This window comes from Chelonoidis abingdonii, chromosome 10, assembly GCF_003597395.2.
Source record: "Chelonoidis abingdonii isolate Lonesome George chromosome 10, CheloAbing_2.0, whole genome shotgun sequence".
NCBI classification, from domain to species: Eukaryota; Metazoa; Chordata; order Testudines; family Testudinidae; genus Chelonoidis; species Chelonoidis abingdonii.
Window position 1 is genome coordinate 35806077 of NC_133778.1, and position 20150 is coordinate 35826226.

A 20150-nucleotide genomic window follows, 5' to 3' on the forward strand; every position below is an offset into this window, starting at 1 on the left:
CTGGCACAATTCCAAGCACCCTTTATCTTAAAATTCTGACTCCAGTTCTCAGCTTCAGTTTGGCCCCTTGATTCTGACTCTAGCTTCATCCTCAGACTGGTGCCTGATCCCTGGATCCTCACTTATCACCTGAATTGCCACCACAACCTCCTGGCAAGGTCCTCCCTCCAACCAAGGTAGGCTGCCATGTCTGGTAGCTTACAGAATGGCTATAAAGCCAGTTCTAAGAAAATCTGGAGACAGATTTCGCTAGAACTGACTGGGATTTCACTAGAACGCAAGACTGTACCTAATCACTGCAACAAGGATCTAACCACCCATCCTATACAACTATAAATAACACTATATTCACTTCCATTCGCTCATTAATAAATGGTAAATTGCATAATCTGGGGATTAACGAGACTAGCTAATTCCTTCTTTCTCCTCTTTTTAAGTGATCTGTCCCCTTCTGCTCATGCAGAATCTGGCTTCCAACCAATTTTCTAAACTGTAGAATCTGCATTATACAAAACCCAATGTAAGATTCTCCCTATATAAATACCACAAAGCTTATATAATGAATAGTTTTTCATGTATTAAAAAAAAATAAGGCCCTGTGTGAGCAAAAAACACTTGTTACCCATAAGACTGGTGATTTAAAATATGAAAAAGTGTACTAGTCTGACAACCAAGTTCTCCTAGTAATGTTTTTAATTATAGTGATTAAAATAAAAAACATTCAATATGGAGAGCTTCACACACATAGCGTAATTATGGTATATGGCCTATTCCAATATTAAATTAATAGAGTTTTGCTATTGACATCAGGGAACCAAAATTTTACCCCAATATCCTATACTGGCATAGTTCTCTAGATCTGAAAGCAGAGAGAGGGTAGAGTCTAATTTAATTTACATCAGTTACATATCCATTGACTTACATTGGAATTGCTCTGGATTTACACCAGTGTAAACGCAATTGAAACCTGGTCACAGGTCCTTACAATAAGAATACGCGTCCCTGCTATCCATTTATAGTAAGGAAGTCTATTAAATATATTTACCCTCATTGTTTCCCACGCGCTACAGCATGCACGATATGAGCATTGCCGTGTTGTTCTATTACTTTCCATGACCACACCAGAACCGCTTTCCTACTTTCTCTTGATTGTCGGACTAGGCAGTGATCAAAGTTAATTTTTCTAAAATAAAAGAGAAAAAAAATCCACAGAATAATTAGCAAATTAACACAGCAGCTAATAAACTTAGACATTTTTAAAATCAGCAGACCTGGCTAACTTGCATCCAAGATTTAAAAGAGTTGTCTGAAGAGCTATCAGGACCATTTAAAATTGATTTTAATTGTCCTGGAAGATAGGGACGTTCCAAAGGACTGGAAAAACTAATGTGACAAATATTTTAAAAAGGTAAACAGGAAGACCTGGGTTATTATAGATGGATTGACCTGGGTATTTATAGGCCTGTCATCTGACAACGATTCTGGGCACTAAAGGACAGCTGATATGCACTGTATTAAAAAAAGCAATTAATGAGAGTAATATAATTAGTGCCAATTAACAAGATTTATGGAAAACACATCTTGTCAAATTAACTGGATATCTTTTTTGAGATTACAAGTTTGGTGTATAAGTAATAGCATTGCGTAATATACTTTGATTCTGTAAAGCATTGACTTGATACCAAGAGACGACTAGTACTGCTGGAGTGGGGGGGGAGGGCACATTTAAAGGTTCACACCCCAAACATCTTGAGTCATGGCCCTCCAGGCATGCCCCTCCTCTTACCATCACCAGCTCCTCTGCAGCTCCCAGCTGTTTACTGCTGCCTCTCCACCCATGGCAGCAGATCCCAGCTTGCATGCTCAGTAGCTGCTGTGCAGGGAGGGGACCCAGCCACACCATGTGACCAAGCAGGGCCACCAAACCCTGGCAAAAATCTAGAGGGGAGGCATAAATCCACATGCCCTCCTCACACGTCACCTCTGCTTAGTACCACGGACATTTTGTTTAGAAAACTAAAACAAATCAAATTCATACAACATACATTAATGGATTAAAACTGGTTCAGTGATAAGTCTCAACATGTAATTGTAAACAGGGTAATCGTCAAGCAAGTGTGTTTCTAGTGAGGTTCCTGGTCCTCATGCTATTTAACATTTTTATCAATGACTTGGAAGAAACATAAATCATTACTGATAAATATTTGCAGAGGACAGAAGAGATTTGGGGGAAATGGTAAACACTGAATAAGGATAGTCACTGACAGAAAGTGATCTGCATTCACATGGTAAGCTAATGCAAGCAAACAATAGGCCTTTAACTTAGCCAAAACAATCATACATCTATGAATAAAGAATGTGGGACCATACTTAAGGACCAGGGACTTCATTTCTGGGAAACAGTGAACTCTGAAAAAGACCTTGGGGTCAAGGTGGATAATCAGCTGAACATGAACTCCTGGCAGTGTGACACTGTGGCCAAAGGGCTACATGTGAACCGCGGAAGAATAAAAGGGGAATCTTGAATATGAGTGCAGAGATTTATTACTGCTGTATTTGGCATTTGTGCAACCATTGTTGAAATACTGTGTCCCGTTCTGCATCTACACTTCAAGAAGGATGTTGAAAAATTAGAGGAGGGTTAAGAGAAGAGCCACAAGAACCATTAGAGGACTGGAAACATGAATTTATGTAATAACCCAAGCACTCAATTTATTTAGTTATCAAGGGAAGGTTATAGTCTGTGAGCAATCATCCAGAAGGACCGACACGGGGAAACAGAAATTGCAAGAGGACAAGCAGCAAATGTCTGGAGCTGAAGAGATACAAATTAAGTGTCAAAATAAGCATTAAAAACAGTGGGGAATACCATTAGAACCAGTTACACCAAGGATATGGTGAGTTCTATACACTGGAAACTTTGACAATTAAGATTGGATGTTTTTCTAAAAAACTGCTCTAGTTCAAACAGGATATAATTCATGAAATCTTCTGGCCTGTATTATGCAGGAAGTCAGTGTACATGTCACCATGGTCCCTTTTGGCCTTATAAAACTATTTAATTATTCATAAGTATCTGGAAAAGGTGGTGAACTGTGAGGTAGTAAAATTGCAGATGATAACAAAATTACTCAAGATAGTTAAGTGCAAAGCTGACTGCAAACATTACAAAGGGATCTCACTGAACTGAGTGACCGAACAAATAGAATTTGAAAGGTACAGAGAAGAGAAAAAAAAATGCTTAGGGGTATGGAAGAGTTTTCATATCAGGACGAGATTAAAAAGACAGACTGTTCAGGCTTGGAAAAGAGACAGCTAAGTGAGGAATATGATAGAGGTCTATAAATATCATGAACGTTATGGAAAAAAGTGAATAGGGAGATGTTATTTACCCCTTCACATAACACAAGAACAATGGTCACCCAATGAAATAAGACAGCAGGTTTAAAACACAAAAGGAAGTATTTTACACAACACACAGTCAACCTGTGAAACTCAATGTTGTGAAGGCCAAAAGTTAACTGGATTCAAAAAAATAATAGGTAATTCATGGAGGACAGGCTCATCTATGTTTATAACCAAGATTTCAGGGACACAACCCATGTTCCTGAGAATCCCTAACCTCTGGCTGCAGCAGCTGGGACTGGACGACAGGGAGGGATCAGTCGATAATTACCCTGTTCTGTTCATTCCCTCGAAGCATCTGGCACTGGCCACTGTCGAAAGACAGAATACTGGGCTGGATGGATCACTGGTCTGACCAGTATGGCCATTCTTATGTTCTTATTATATCATCAGCAAATCTTATTAGTAGATTTACAGTTCTCAAAGCCTACCAAAAAAAAACTAATCACACAGGATTTCAATGTAATCTCACATAATCTAACATCGATCACTTGGGCAAGAATATAAAAAATATAGTACTGACCTAGTAGTAAGTTCTTTAAGTAATGTTGGTACTTCAACCTCATGTTTGGTCACTATACCAAATGAACTTTCACTGCAACAGAATCTGATCAGCAATATTGACTCCAACATCACTCATTATCTATTCCTCGCTACCAAGAGTGAAACATCTGATTTGTCTTCATAATTCAACAGTGATGGAGAAAACACCTGAGGAAAAGAGGATACTTGCTGTATTTTGTGGGGGGGAAAGTCTCCTGCCCATATAGAGAAAATAAAATAGAAGTCCATTAGGTTAGAAACAGAATACCTAATACACAGACATTAATGGCTGAGAATTATAGTAGTGATCAAACCAAGTCTGACATAGTGCAAACTGTTACTACTAATTTACAGGACAAACAAACTAAAGAATGGGGGTATCACTCTGAATATCAAACACAAACTTATTCTTTTGGGGTGAATTCAGAGATAGCAGAAGGGTCCTCAGAAAAACATACTTATTGGATTCTATAAAGTTCTTCATCTACAGATATCAGAGCTCTTTACACAGGTGAGTAAGTGTTATCCCAATTATTAGTGGAGAAACTGAAGCACAAATGAGTGACTTGTCCCAGATCACATAGTTGTCAATGGCAAATCCGGAACAGAATTAAACTCTTAACACCAGTGTAACGCCCTATACTAGACCACATCACTATCTCATGATTAGGATGGCTGTGGTGGTACATTTGGGCCTTTGGTTGGTACAAGGTGGTTTTGCCCTCTGATTTTTTATTTTAAAACACAGCCCTCATTGCTGAAGAGTCCCATATAAAAATCATTTTATAAGTGCTGAGTTTCTAGTTATATTTATAGTGGCAATTTAGCTGAATTTGTTTTTTCATTTCTGTAATTACGTGTGACACACATGAGTTACTAGTAGCATACCTTGCTTAATTTCCTGGCCTAAAAGGAGTCAGTTTAGAAAAGGTTAATACACTGTCACATGATATGATGCACCATCCATTGATTTCATTGTCTACTTTTATAATTTCTTCTGAGAAGTAGCAAACCATAGTAAGTCGTCTGACTTTCTTGAAATTTTGCATGTACGCAGATCTTGGTATGAACTAAAGAATCCATTTTTGTTGAACTCATTCTAACTTTATAGCAATTTTTAGTTAATATTTCCTTGTGATTCACAATATATTTCTGTTCTACTTGTGGAAAAAATTAGAAGATACTGGTTGACATACAGCACGACTGAAGTCTTTTATTAACAAGAAGTTACAGACTTTTCATAAAGTGAATTTTAAGCTTTTGAGTGCCACTTCTGTCGTGATTTTATTTTTAATAAGTGTTTCATATATTCTCTACAATGCTAAGTGGCTTGTCACATTTTCAGGTCCTTTGTCATCCAAAAAGTAGAAATTCAATTACAAATTAAGCACATTGTCCTCATGAGATGTAACCCCTATTGAAAGGACACTGTCAAGGTGTTTGTTTGTTTGACCTTTTTACAGACCACTGGACATACTTACCTGCTGATATCAAATATCAATTGCAAATTAGGCTATCCATCATACCATCCCTCCATAAACTTATAAAGCTTAGTCTTAAAGCCAGATATGTCTTTTTCCCCCACTACTCCTCTTGGAAGGCTGTTCAGAACTTCACTCCTCTAATGGCTAGAAACCTTCTTCTAATTTCAAGTCTAACCTTCCTAGTGTCCGTTTATATCCATTTGTTCTTGTGTCCACATTGGTACTAAGCTTAAATAATTCATCTCCGTCTCTAATATTATCCTCTGATATATTTGTAAAGAACAGTCATATCCCCCCTCAGCCTTCTTTTGGTTAGGCTAAACAAGCAAGCTCTTTGAGTCTCCTTTCATAATAGGTTTTCCATTCCTCGGATCATCCTAGTAGCCCTTCTCTGTACCTGTTCCAGTTTGAATTCATCCTTCTTAAACATGGGAGACCAGAACTGCACACAGTATTCCAGATGAGGCCTCACCAGTGCCGTGTATAATGGTACTAACACCTCCTTATCTTTGATGGAAATACCTCACCTGATGCATCCTAAAACTGCACTGGCTTTTTAACAGCCATATCATATCGGCGGCTCATAGTCATCCTATGATCAGCCAATACTTCGAAGTCCTTCTCCTCCTCTGTTACTTCCAACCGATGTGTCCCCAATTATAACTAAAATCTGTTGTTTAATCCCTAAATGCATGACGTTTCACTTTTCACTATTAAATTTCATCCTATTACTATTACTCCAGTTTACAAGGTCATCCAAATCTTCCTGTATGATATCCCGGTCTTCTCTGTGTTAGCAATACCTCCCAGCTTTATGTCATCTGCAAACTTTATTAGCACAATCCCACTTTTTTGCCAACGTCAGTAATAAAAAGTTAAATAAGATTGGTCCCAAAACTGATCCCTGAGAACTCCACTAGTAACCTCCTTCCAGCCTGACAGTTCACCTTTCAGTATGACCCGTTGTAGTCTCCCCTTTAACCAGTTCCTTATCCACCTTTCAATTTTCATATTGATCTCACTCTTTTCCAATTTAACTAATAATTCCCCCGCGTGTGAACCGTATCAAATGCCTTACTGAAATCGAGGTAAATTAGATCCACTGCGTTTCCTTTGTCTAAAAAATCTGTTACCTCTCAAAGAAGGAGAATCAGTTTGGTTTGGCACTATCTACCTTTTTTAAAACCATGTTGTATTTTGTGCCTAATTTTACTATTTGAACTCAATGTCCTTAACACTTTCTCCTTCAATTTTTTTTTCCAAGGTCTTACATACTATAGATGTCAAACTAACAGGCCTATAGTTTACTTGGATCGCTTTTCCCCCCTTCTTAAAAATAGGAACTATGTTAGCAATTCTCCAGTCTTACGAGTTACAACCCCTGAGTTTACTGATTCATAAAAATGCGTGCTAATAGGCTTGCAATTTCATGTGCCAGTTCCTTTAATATTCTTGAATGGAAGATTATCTGGGCCCCTCCGATTTTTGTTCCCATTAAACTGTTCGAGTTTGGCTTACTACCTTGGATGTCGGTTAATAAATCTACCTCCATATCCTCATTCCCTTCTGTCATCCTACCCTTATCCCTAAGCACCTTCATTAAAGACTGAGACAAAGTAATTTGTTAGAATTGGGCCGTGCCTAGATTATCCTTTAACCTCCATTCATCCTCAGTGTTAGCGGTCTACTTCTTCTTTTCTTTGTTTTCTTCTTATTATATGGCTATAGAACCTTTTTGCTATTGGTTTTGATTCTCTTTTGCAAGTTCCAACTCTGCATGGCTTTGGCCTTTCCTCACTTATCCTTACATGTTCTGACCTCAATAAGGTAGCTTTTTTTGCTTTAATCCCTCCTATTCTTGCACTCTTTGTTAGGCTTTCTGCTTTTTCTAATCACCTCTCTGAGATGCTGCTCATCCAGCTTGGTCTACACTCTGCCTATGGATTTTTCCCCCTTTCTTGCGGATGTAGGGCTTCTGATAGTTTCTGCAACTTGTGGACTTGAAGTAATTCAGGCCTTCCTACCGCCTTTTAGTCCACGAGTTCTTCAGTCCAATTCCACTTCCCCTAACTAATTTCCTTAATTCTTTAAAGTTAGCCCTTTTTACAAATAAAAAAAAAAACCCTAGTCCAGATCTGTTTTTGTTTTCTCTTCCATCTGGTTTTGAACTGAATTAGCTCATGATCAACTCGAACCAAGGTTTTCCCGCAACTTACGATTTCTTCTATGAAGGTTCCTCAACTTACTCACCAAGACCATAATCTAAAATGCATTCCCCTCTTGTTTTGGTCCTTCAAATACTTTGGTGAAGAAATCCTCAGCCTATTCCACATCCAGAAAAATCTGACCCTATTATTACTACTATAGCACTTGTCCTCCAGTCTATTTCTGCGGAAGTTAAAGTCTCCCATAATCACACAATTCCCATTAGAGTTTACTTCATTAAAAACATTAAAGAGGTCTCTATCCTTATCCAAATCAGATCCCAGCGGTCTGTAGCATACCCCAAGCACTATCTCAGGGAGGCTCTAGTAGCTTTCTTTCCCAGTGTGATTTGCATCGCTTCTCTTTGATGGGATGGGATCTGAGTTACGACAGAGAATTCTTTCCTGGGTGCTGGCTGGTGAGTCTTGCCCACATGCGCAGGGTTTAACTGATCACCATATTTGGGCTCGGGAAGGAATTTTCCTCCAGGGGCAGATTGGCAGAGGCCCTGAAGGTTTTTCACCTTCCTCTGCAGCATGGGGCACGGGTCACTTGCTGGAGGAATCTCTACAGCTTGAGTTCTTCAAACCACAATTTGAGGACTTCAATAACTCAGACATAGGCTAAGGGTTTGCTACAGAAGTAGATGGGTGAGATTGTGTGGCCTGCATTGTGCAGGAGATCAGACTAGATGATCATAGTGGTGCCTTCTGACCTTAAAGTCTCTGAGTCTATATTAGCAATTATAATAACAACACAAAAAATTACTTACCAAAATTACCATCCAAGTGAATATAAAGTTCAAATACATTAAATGCAATAGTTGTGTGAGCTGGAAAAACAATAGCTTTGTCTCGTCCCTTGTGATTTTGGTCCTCAATAATATGAAACTATGATTTAAAAAAGGAAAATTTTATTGTATTGAGAAAAAATATTTACAAAAAATGTTTTGAACAGAAATGAAAATTAAGAGTAATAGTTTTAATATATAGTGTGAAAACACTCTTTTGAAGTTGAAGATCAAACTCCACCTCCAAAGAAATTTTCCCAGTTCTCATCAGTATATTAATGTCATCCTTTCTTTTCTGTACTTCAGTAATGTTTGATAGAGAGAAAGTATCAACTGGCCATAGAAAATTAGGCAGTATATCCGATACATAAATTAGTGATAAGCATAACTCAAAGGACTTGTAGGATTATGCAAATCTAATCATCAAAACTTTCTGAGATCCCTTCTCTCTGTGTACCACTGACAATATCATAGCTTTATCCTTCCAGCACCCAGACTCCCAAGAAGCCTTAGCTTTCTGACTACCAGAAACCAGGTCCAATCATCATACCTCCTACTTTGACAGGTCAGTCACAGTTTCTATTTGAGGAGAAGCTGAGTCCAATCCAAAGCCCACTGAAGTTAATGGAAAGAGTCCCACAGACTTCACTGGATTTTGGATAAGGATTTAAGAGATCTGCTTCTGTGCTCCCAATAGCAGCTCCTTTTTGGAAGAGTCAGAGTGGGCCTCTCTCATGTTTGGATGAAACAGCAATGACAGGGCCAATATCTTGTGTTGCCATTCATCAAATATTATATGATCTGGGACTATATGCCATAAAGTGCATAAAATCTTAATTCAACACACACATACACACCACATCCCATTCCACCTTTGATTTATCTCAACTGTTTTCTGTATCTTCACCCTGACCTATGTCTTTGTTCACTTTGTTTTTCACTTCTCATCTCTTTTCTCCTCTGTGTATTTTTTCTAGTTTTGCTTTCTATTTTTGCATCTTGTTTTTCTTTTCACACCTCTTCTTTTCCCTGTTCTCCCTTTCTGGAATCAGGAGGAAATTTTGATTATATTTTTCACCTAGGCTATGATTTTCTTTGTATGGGAGTGAAGAAGGGTGCAGTTGGTGCCAACTGAGTGTGAGTAGGTAAGACTGGCATCAAAATGTCTTCAAAACAAATTTAAAGAAGTACAGAGGCCCCCCCCTCCCCAACTTCCCCAACATTGCGTTCTGGAAAGCCTGGCGTAACTCAAATTTTGCCCATACCCATACATTAAGCAAAAATTTCCGCAACTTGAAAATCCTATTTCTGTCTTACGGAACTTTTTCCGTAAGTGTGAATTTGCGTAAGTCAGGTCTTGCATAACTCGGGGAGCATCTGTAACTGTAAATATCACACTATCCAAACACTATCAAAATCAGCTCTCAAACTTAGTTGGGCTGATCCTAAGTACTAATCTTCCACCTTTCTATCTGCCAGATGTTTTCTTATGGAGTTTGCCTTTTAATTTAATAATTTCATTCCAGATTGCACCTTCTCATCTATAGCACTGTAGCTGGTCCATTTTGAAATGAGGAATTAGCAGCTTTTAGAAGCAGTACACTCAGCCTCATTTAACCCAACAGAAGGGACTGGGAAGGGAGAGGATGTGTGTATTATTATTACTTTTATTATGATGGATGTGTTAGGGACACATCTGGCTCCCAGCCTGGTCGCTAGGCGACCCAGCAAATTCAGATAGGCCCAATGAGCCCCTTCCAAACAGTTGCACTTCCTGATTGGGCAGAGGAGCCAACAGTTTGCTACTTGAATCTTGCAGCCATCACGTGGTAGCTGCTCAATGCATACCACACCCACAGCCATGCTTACTATGCTTTCACTTATGCTTCCTGCTCCAGTCCTTGCACCAAGCCCTGCCCTGCTTCCCAGCCCGTTCTTGCTCCAGCTCCAGCCTAAATCTGCTTCATCCCCAGTCTCCCTGTTCCACTCTGGTTTCTAACTTCTAGTTCCAACTCTTTGCGATGTCCCTGGCTACAATTCCAGCTTACCCTTTATCTTAAAATTCTGACTCCAGTTCTCAGCTTCAGTTTGGCCCCTTGATTCTGACTCTAGCTTCATCCTCAGACTGGTGCCTGATCCCTGGATCCTCACTTATCACCTGAATTGCCACCACAACCTCCTGGCAAGGTCCTCCTCCAACCACAAGGTAGGCTGCCCATGGTCTGGTAGCTTACAGAATGGCTATAAAGCCAGTTCTAAGAAATCTGGGACAGATTTCGCTAGAACTGACTGGGATTTCACTAGAACAAGACTGTACCTAATCACTGCAAACAAGGCCATCTAACCACCCTAATCCTATACAACTATAAATAACACTATATTCACTTCCATTCGCTATTAATAAATGGTAAATTGCATAACTGGGGGGATTAAAGTAGAACTAGCTAATTCCTTCTTTCTCCATTCTTTTTAAGTGATCTGTCCCCTTCTGCCTCATGCAGAATCTGGCTTCCAACCAAGTTTTCTAACTGTAGAATCTGCATTTATACAAAACAACCAATGTAAGATTCTCCCCTATATAAAATACCACAAAAGCTTCATATAATGAATAGTTTTTCATGTATTTAAAAAAAAATAAGGCCCTGTGTGAGCAAAACAACACTTGTTACCCATAAGACTGGTGATTTTAAAATATGAAAAAGTGTACTAGTCTGACAACCAAGTTCTCCTAGTAATGTTTTTAATTATAGTTGATTAAAATAAAAACATGTCAATATGGAGAGCTTCACACACATAGCGTAATTATGGTATATGGCCTATTCCAATATTAAATTAATAGAGTTTTGCTATTGACATCAGGGGAACCAAAATTTTACCCCAATATCCTATACTGGCATAGTTTTCTCTAGATCTGAAAAGCAGAGAGAGGGTTAGAGTCTAATTTAATTTACATCAGTACAATTCCATTGACTTACATTGGAATTGCTCTGGATTTACACCAGTGTAAACGCAATTGAAACCTGGTCACAGGTCCTTACAATAAGAATACGCGTCCCTGCTATCCATTTTATTAGTTAAGGAAGTCTATTAAATATATTTACCCTCATTGTTTCCCCACGCATACCAGCATGCACAGATAATGAGCATTGCCGTGTTGTTCTAATACTTTCCATGACCACACACAGAACCGCTTTCCTACTTTCTCTTGATTGTCGGACTAGGCAGTGATCAAAGTTAATTTTTCTAAAATTAAAAGAGAAAAAAAATCCACAGATAATTAGCAAATTAAACAGCAGCTAATAAACTTAGACATTTTTAAAATCAGCAGACCTGGCTAACTTGCATCCAAGAGTTTAAAAGAGTTGTCTGAAGAGCTATCAGGACCATTAAAATTGATTTTAATTAGTCCTGGAAGATAGGGACGTTCCAAAGGACTGGAAAAAAGCTAATGTGACAATATTTTAAAAAGGTAAACAGGAAGACCTGGGTTATTATAGATGGATTGACCTGGGTATTTATAGGCCTGTCAGTCTGACAACGATTCTGGGCACTAAAAGGAACAGCTGATATGGCACTTGATTAAAAAAGGATTAATGGAGAGTAATATAATTAGTGCCAATTAACAAGGATTTATGGAAAACACATCTTGTCAAATTAACTGGATATCTTTTTTGAGATTACAAGTTTGGTTGATAAGGTAATAGCATTGCTGTAATATACTTTGACTTCTGTAAAGCAATTGACTTGATACCAGAGACGACTAGTACCTGCTGAGAGTGGGGGGGGAGGGCACAATTTAAAGGTTCACACCCCAAACATCTTGAGTCATGGCCCTCCAGGCATGCCCCTCCTCTTACCATCACCAGCTCCTCCCTGCAGCTCCCAGCTGTTTACTGCTGCCTCTCCACCCATGGCAGCAGATCCCAGCTTGCATGCTCCAGTAGCTGCTGTGCAGGGAGGGGACCCAGCCACACCATGTGACCAAGCAGGGCCACCAAACCCTGGCAAAAATCTAGAGGGGGAGGCATATAACTCCACATGCCCTCCTCACACGTCACCTCTGCTTAGTACCACGGACATTTTGTTTAGAAAACTAAAACAAATCAAATTCATAACAACATACATTAAATGGATTAAAACTGGTTCAGTGATAAGTCTCAACATGTAATTGTAAACAGGGTAATCGTCAAGCAAGTGTGTTTCTAGTGAGGTTCCTGGTCCTATGCTATTTAACATTTTTATCAATGACTTGGAAGAAAACATAAAATCATTACTGATAAATATTTGCAGAGGACAGAAGAGATTGGGGGAAATGGTAAACACTGAATAGGATAGGTCACTGACAGAAAGTGATCTGCATCACATGGTAAGCTAGATGCAAGCAAACAATAGGCCTTTAAACTTAGCCAAACATAAAGTCATACATCTATGAATAAAGAATGTGGGACCATACTTACAGGACCAGGGACTTCATTCTGGGAAACAGTGACTCTGAAAAAGACTTGGGGGTCAAGGTGGATAATCAGCTGAACATGAACTCCTGGCAGTGTGACACTGTGGCCAAAAGGGCTAATGTGAACCGCGGAAGAATAAAAGGGGAATCTTGAATATGAGTGCAGAGATTATATTACTGCTGTATTTGGCATTTGTGCAACCATTGTTGAAATACTGTGTCCCGTTCTGCATCTACACTTCAAGAAGGATGTTGAAAAATTAGAGAGGGTTAAGAGAAGAGCCACAAGAACCATTAGAGGACTGGAAAACATGATTTATAGTAATAGACCCAAAGAACTCAATTTATTTAGTTTATCAAAGGGAAGGTTATAGTCTGTGAGCAACTCATCCCAGAAGGACCGACACGGGGGAACAGAAATTTGCAAGAGGACAAAGACAGCAAATGTCTGGAAGCTGAAGAGATACAAATTAAGGCTCAAAATAAAGCACTTTAAAAAAACAGTGGGGGTAATTAACCATTAGAACCAGTTACACCAAGGGATATGGTGAGTTCTATATCACTGGAAACTTTGAAATTAAGATTGGATGTTTTTCTAAAAACATATGCTCTAGTTCAAACAGGATATAATTCATGAAATTCTTCTGGCCTGTATTATGCAGGAAGTCAGTGTACATGATCACCAATGGTCCCTTTTGGCCTTATAAAACTATTTAATATATTCATAAGTGATCTGGAAAAGGTGGTGAACTGTGAGGTAGTAAAATTTGCAGATGATAACAAAATTACTCAAGATAGTTAAGTGCAAAGCTGACTGCAAAACATTACAAAGGGATCTCACTGAACTGAGTGACTGAACAAATAGAATTTGAAAAGGTACAGAGAAGAGAAACAAAAATGCTTAGGGGGTATGGAAGAGTTTTCATATCAGGAGAGATTAAAAAAGACAGACTGTTCAGCTTGGAAAAGAGACAGCTAAGTGGAGGAATATGATAGAGGTCTATAAAATCATGAACGTTATGGAAAAAAGTGAATAGGGAGATGTTATTTACCCCTTCACATAACACAAGAACAATGGGTCACCCAATGAAATTAATAGACAGCAGGTTTAAAACAAACAAAAGGAAGTACTTCTTTACACAACACACAGTCAACCTGTGAAACTCAATGTTGTGAAGGCCAAAAGTATAACTGGATTCAAAAAATAATTAGGTAAATTCATGGAGGACAGGCTCATCTATGTTTATTAACCAAGATATTCAGGGACACAACCCCATGTTCTGAGAATCCCTAAACCTCTGGCTGCCAGCAGCTGGGACTGGACGACAGGGGAGGGATCAGTCGATAATTACCCTGTTCTGTTCATTCCCTCTGAAGCATCTGGCACTGGCCACTGTCGAAAGACAGAATACTGGGCTGGATGGATCACTGGTCTGACCAGTATGGCCATTCTTATGTTCTTATTAAATGATCATACAGCAAATCTTATTAGTAGATTTACAGTTCTCAAAGCCTAACCAAAAAAAAACTAATCACACAGGATTTCAATGTAATCTCACATAATCTAACCATCGAATCACTTGGGCCAAGAATATAAAAAATATAGTACTGACCTAGTAGTAAGTTCTTTAAGTAATGTTGGTACTTCAACCTCATGTTTGGTCACTATACCAAATGAAGCTTTCACTGCAACAGAATCTGATCCAGCAATATTGACTCCAACATCACTCATTATCTGATTTCCTCGTCTACCATAGAGTGAAACATCTGATTTGTCTTCATAATTCAACAGTTGATAGGATGAAACACCTGAGGAAAAGAGGATACTTGCTGTATTTTGTGGGGGGGAAAGTCTCCTGCCCATATACAGAAAATAAAATAGAAGTCCATTAGGTTAGAAACAGAATAATACCTAAATACACAGACATTAATGGCTGAGAATTATAGTAGTGATTCAAACCAAGTCTGACATAGTGCAAAACTGTTACTAATTTTACAGGACCAAACAAACTAAAGAATGGGGGTATCACTCTGAAAATATCAAACACAAACTTTATTCTTTTGGGGTGAAATTCAGAGTAGCAGAAGGGTCTCAGACAAAAATCATACTTATTGGAATTCTTATAAAGTTCCCTTTCATCTACAGATATCAGAGCTCTTTACACAGGTGAGTAAGTGTTATCCCCAATTTATTAGTGGAGAAACTGAAGCACAAATGAAGTGACTTGTCCCAGATCACATAGTATGTCAATGGCAAATCCAGGAACAGAATTTAAACTCTTAACACCCAGTGTAACGCCCTATACTAGACCACATCACTATTCTCATGATATTAGGAGTGGCTGTGGTGGTACATTGGGCCTTTGGTTGGTACAAGGGTGGTTTATGCCCTCTGATTTTTTTATTTTTAAAACACAGCCCTCATTGCTGAAGAGTCCCATATAAAAATCATTTTAATAAGTGCTGAGTTTCTAGTTATATTTATAGTGGCAATTTAGCTGAATTTGTTTTTCATTTCTGTAATACGTGTGACACACATGAGTACTAGTAGCATACCTTGCTTAATTTCCTGGCCTAAAAGGAGTCAGTTAGAAAAGGTTAATACACCTGTCACATGATATGATGCACCATCCATTGATTTCATTGTCTACTTTTATAATTTCTTCTGGAGAAGTAGCAAAACACATAGTAAGTCGTCTGACTTTCTTGAAATTTTGCATGTACGCAGATCTTGGTATGAACTAAAGAATCCATTTTTGTTTGAACTCTATTCTAACTTTATAGCCATTTTTAGTTAATATTTTCCTTGTGATTCACAATATATTTCTGTTCTACTTGTGGAAAAAATTAGAAGATACTGGTTGACAATACAGCACGACTGAAGTCTTTTATTAACAAAGGAAGTTACAGACTTTTCATAAAGTGAATTTTAAAGCTTTTGAGTGCCACTTCTGTCGTGATTTTATTTTTAATAAGTGTTTCATATATTTCTCTCACAATGCTAAGTGGCTTGTCACATTTTCAGGTACCTTTGTCATCCAAAAAGTAGAAATTCAATTACAAATTAAAGCACATTGTCCTCATGAGATGTAACCCCTATTGAAAGGACACTGTCAAGGTGTTTTGTTTGTTTGACCTTTTTAAAACTAGATTTTACAAGAAATCTTTTGCAACTTTTACTTACACAAGTAATCTTATTGAATTTCTCATAGGTGCAAGGCTAGAAGAATTTGACCCTGTTTGTGTGTCAAGCCTCCGCGTAGTCTTGAAATAGAAATTTTTTTCCTCAGTGGACTTTTCTGCTTTCAAGTGCACTCACTGCATTAAAGACTCATTGGGCCAGAGCGAGAAGGAATGACTTTATAGGGCACCCATCTGGGTCAGGAGACCCAGGGTCCAGTCCCCATGCTCCAATGATCCTTTAATTATTTATACACAGTTGAACAGCTTCAACTGAAGAGAGTGAGCGAGCGAGCCCCAGGGTTCAGCAGTTAGAGGGCTCTCCTGACACAAGGGAGAGTCTCTGTTCAAATCTTCTCTCCCCACCAGGCACCAGGAGGAACTGAGTCTGGATCTCCCCCATCCCAAATGAGTGCTCTAACCAGGAAGCTAAAGTTATCAGGTGGGCACCACCTCTTTCTGTGTGGAGTGAGGTAATTACCTAACTCCCCCTTACAAGAAACAGCTTAGGTGTCTAAGCCACCTGACGCTAGGAGAGGGGGTTCTCAGTTGTGGAACACACATAGAGATAGACACTTCTCTGCAGCCCGGAAGTAGCCATCTGTCTTAAAAACAGCTTAAGTGACACAGCTCTTGTCAGTCTTTCCTACTGGCTAACTTAGGCAGCTCCCCATCTAGTGGATCACATTCTTAAAGTGCCTATCTTGTGACATTCTTGTATAGGGAGTTTAGGCACCTAACTCAGGCTATGTAGATCCCAGGTAGTTCCAATTTTCTAAGCACCTATAAGCTAGGCATTGTGACATTCAGCATCACACTGCTTTTGTGAATCTGGACCTATAGTTTAAATTTTGAACCTCCTACTTAAGACAGAGTCTCCTTAAGATTTATTCAAATTATACATATCTAGTGGTAGTTACACTACTGAAATATTTCACTAACTTATAAAAACAAATTACTATGGCCCAATTCTTCAATCAGATCTGCATGGGCAGACTCTTGTGCTTGAACAGACTCCCATTTAGCTGATACAAGAATTCAGTCACATGAATCAGGACTGGAGCCATTATTTCTATTCAACAGTGATGCTTTATGGAGATGCGCCTTGAAAATGTATATATAATACAATGGAACTTTAAATAACTGGTAAACAATATAGGGTAACATATTTACCAAGAATCTTTTATAATAATACTTTTTAAATACACATGGCTGAATTATATTTGCTATTTATTAATACACAAAAATAATCAAGATTTGTCAATAAAATGGATTCCTGAAAATTATTTCAGAATTTTAGCCAGTTAGTAAACATATTTGTGCAGTTTTTTAAATAGAAGTTTGACTATTTGTATAATTTATTTTTTCATTTCTCATTAATTGCATGACTAATGAAGATAATTATCATATTGCATATACTAATGAAATGCAACACCAGGTCTATGTTTACTGCAAAACCTTAATATTTCAGGCCTCAAAGAAGAACAGAAAAACTTACCAGCTGAAATTTCTTTCTCTCCCTGAAGAATGTCTTTTAGGGTGAAAGGTGTCGAAGCAAATTTAGATTTTTTTGAAAGAAAACATTTTCTCTTCTTAATAACAAGACTCAGAGGTTGGTATTTGTCAGCTTCACTGAGGCTAGGAACAGGGACTAATCTCCCACTGTCACCAACCTGCTTAACAAAGTTTTTGGTAGCAGCAGCAAACATAGTATGGCATTAATAGTAATAAAAAAACCTTGTATCAACGGCAGCTTCCAACTCTCATACCCACATGGCAAAACTTAAAGTCTAGTTGCTTTGTTTAAAGCCTAGTTACATTTTACTTGGAGAAGAGAATCAGTAAGGTCATCACCAACCAGCTTCTACAGCATATTGTTTTCCAACTTCCTTCTGTTGTGCCATCTAATCCAGGGCAATAAATAATAAATTAACTGTGTAAACCGATACAGAGATGATTGCTCAATCTTTAGTAGTATAATGTCATTATTTGAAAATACATAAGATGATTGCTTTAGAATCAAAAGATTACTAAATTTTGCAGTCATCTTTTTTTGTTGTGATTTCAAAGACAATGATATATTTGCTGTTTAATGTGCCTGTTATCCAGCTGGATCCCAGAGAACTTTACCAATGGGAAGTCACCTGAGCAGACCTGCTGAGCTACACAGTTGGAGGCTGGGGCAAGGTTCCTTTCAGTAGTGGTTGAATAATAACTCTGTTAAAGAGCTCAGCCCTGAAGAAATAAACTTCAGATTGTGCGAGCCTTTCTAAATTTTTTCTTTAGTTGATGTGTACATACGACTTTACTCAAAGTTAGCAAAATCTCTGCTTTTCTCAAGCTGGGGAGAGACTTTGCTCTGTGTGGTATGGCCTCACTTCTACTTTTGCTGATGTTTACAGTCTTTTCTGGCTGGCTGGTGCTTTTGGGTCAGGAGGGCTTGGTACACGTGTAATAATTTTCTGTATCAAAGGATATTCTTGTGTTTTATTGCCTCTCCCCACATAATTATGTGTGGATTTTGTTCTGTGAGCTTGGGAGGGCAGAAAGGAATTTAGCAGTTTGTTCCTTCATGGATGGTGGTGTGTGCCTGTGGAGCAGGGAAGGAAGGTTGCTGGGGTGTGTCAGCGTTTGGTAGGAGGGTGTGACATACAATCCAAGCTAATGAGTAGCTATATCACCCCTTCCCTGTAACCTGGGGTGCCTTTTACAATGCCTTGCTGCTGTAGCTTCAACCTGGACTGCTCACAAATAGTCACCAGCATGTAAGCCGCTTCCAGCTACGTCTGTATGTATGCTGCAGACAGCCACCCACACTTTGGCTCTTATCAGCCTTAGTTATGCTGCAGGTTGACCCCCACATATCCCTGTCCCAGATTTTTCCCCAGAAACATATGCCCTGTAATGCACAGTCCCATCCCCCCCTTGGACAGTACAACTATCCTGAGTCCATTATTACTTTATAGGAATAATATGCATAAAACTTGTTACCATAAATGGAGTTACCCAGACATTTCAACCTGAGCACATTTGATTAGATATAAAAAGTTTAACAGCAAAGAGATAGCTTTTAAGTGAGTACAAGAAATGAGCCATAAAGGTAAAAAATGGTTATAAGAAAAGTAAAAGTAAAATGCTTACTAGTGCCTAATGTAACAAAAAACTTTTTGCTTTGAATCTACATGCATTCAGGAGTCTTACACTGACTAAACTCTTTAGGTCAGGACACCTGCCCTAGAGTATTCAATAGCTGCTGCCTTTGTTTCCTCAGGTGCAGTGAATGCAAAGGGCAGGGAAAGAGAAAGAGAGGGGTGCCCCGTCTGGTGTTTGACCCTCCTTTTTATATTTTCAGTTCCCCTCTTAACATTTCCAGCTAAGACCCAGGAGATAAAGAGTCTACCAGGAAAACTATTCCCTGGTGGTCTTTTCCCCTGTTTGAACTTCATCTTCCCTTCCTGCTTGATGACTCTGTTCACTGCTTAAATGCAAATTAAAGCAAGCACACAGTCCTTTGTTTAGGACAGACCAATTTGCCAATATCTGTTTGGACAGACTGTGGGGTTTGGAACCTGGGTTAATAACAACCACATGATTACAGGATGTCTTAGAAACTTCCCATACAATGTTGCCATGCATAATTCACCAGAACATTACTAAACAGCAAGTTATGGATTTTCAAGTGATAGCTTACAGGATATATTTTGTATAAAGATTACTACAATAGTGTAGGGGTAAATTAGGGTTGCCAACCCTCCAGGATTAGCCTGGAGTCTCCAAGAATTAAAGATTTATGCCATGTGATGAAATCTCCAGGAATAACATCCAACCAAAATTAGTAGCCCTAGAGTAAACACTGGGGTGTACTCCACCACAGAGCGGCACACCGGATTTTGCTAGGCTTTAAGAGTGTTCATATACATGAGTGGAGAGTGGCCTGTGCTGGGGCTGACAGAGGGGGAATATAGGGCTTCCCTCTCTGCCCCATGGCTGTGTTCCTGGGGGGAGGGGGCGCATTCCCCTCCCCACCGGGATTCCTGGGGCGGGAGGGATTTGTGCATCACTCGTCAGGCCAGGCCAGGCCATACAGGGT

General features: G+C 38.9%; 1 protein-coding gene across 1 annotated transcript in view; it reads right to left on the reverse strand.

Annotated features, from left to right (window-relative positions):
• The window catches only part of PJVK (pejvakin), a 28753-nt gene extending 10984 nt beyond the window's left edge, over nt 1-17769 (reverse strand). The window contains exons 1-4 of the mRNA XM_032768492.2: nt 17559-17769; nt 14494-14689; nt 11529-11670; nt 8410-8527 (exon numbers count right to left, since the gene is read on the reverse strand). Of these exons, the coding sequence (XP_032624383.1) occupies nt 8410-8527; nt 11529-11670; nt 14494-14689; nt 17559-17769 (667 nt within the window). The remainder of the gene's footprint in view (nt 1-8409; nt 8528-11528; nt 11671-14493; nt 14690-17558) is intronic.
• Nucleotides 17770-20150: the final 2381 nt, after the last annotated feature.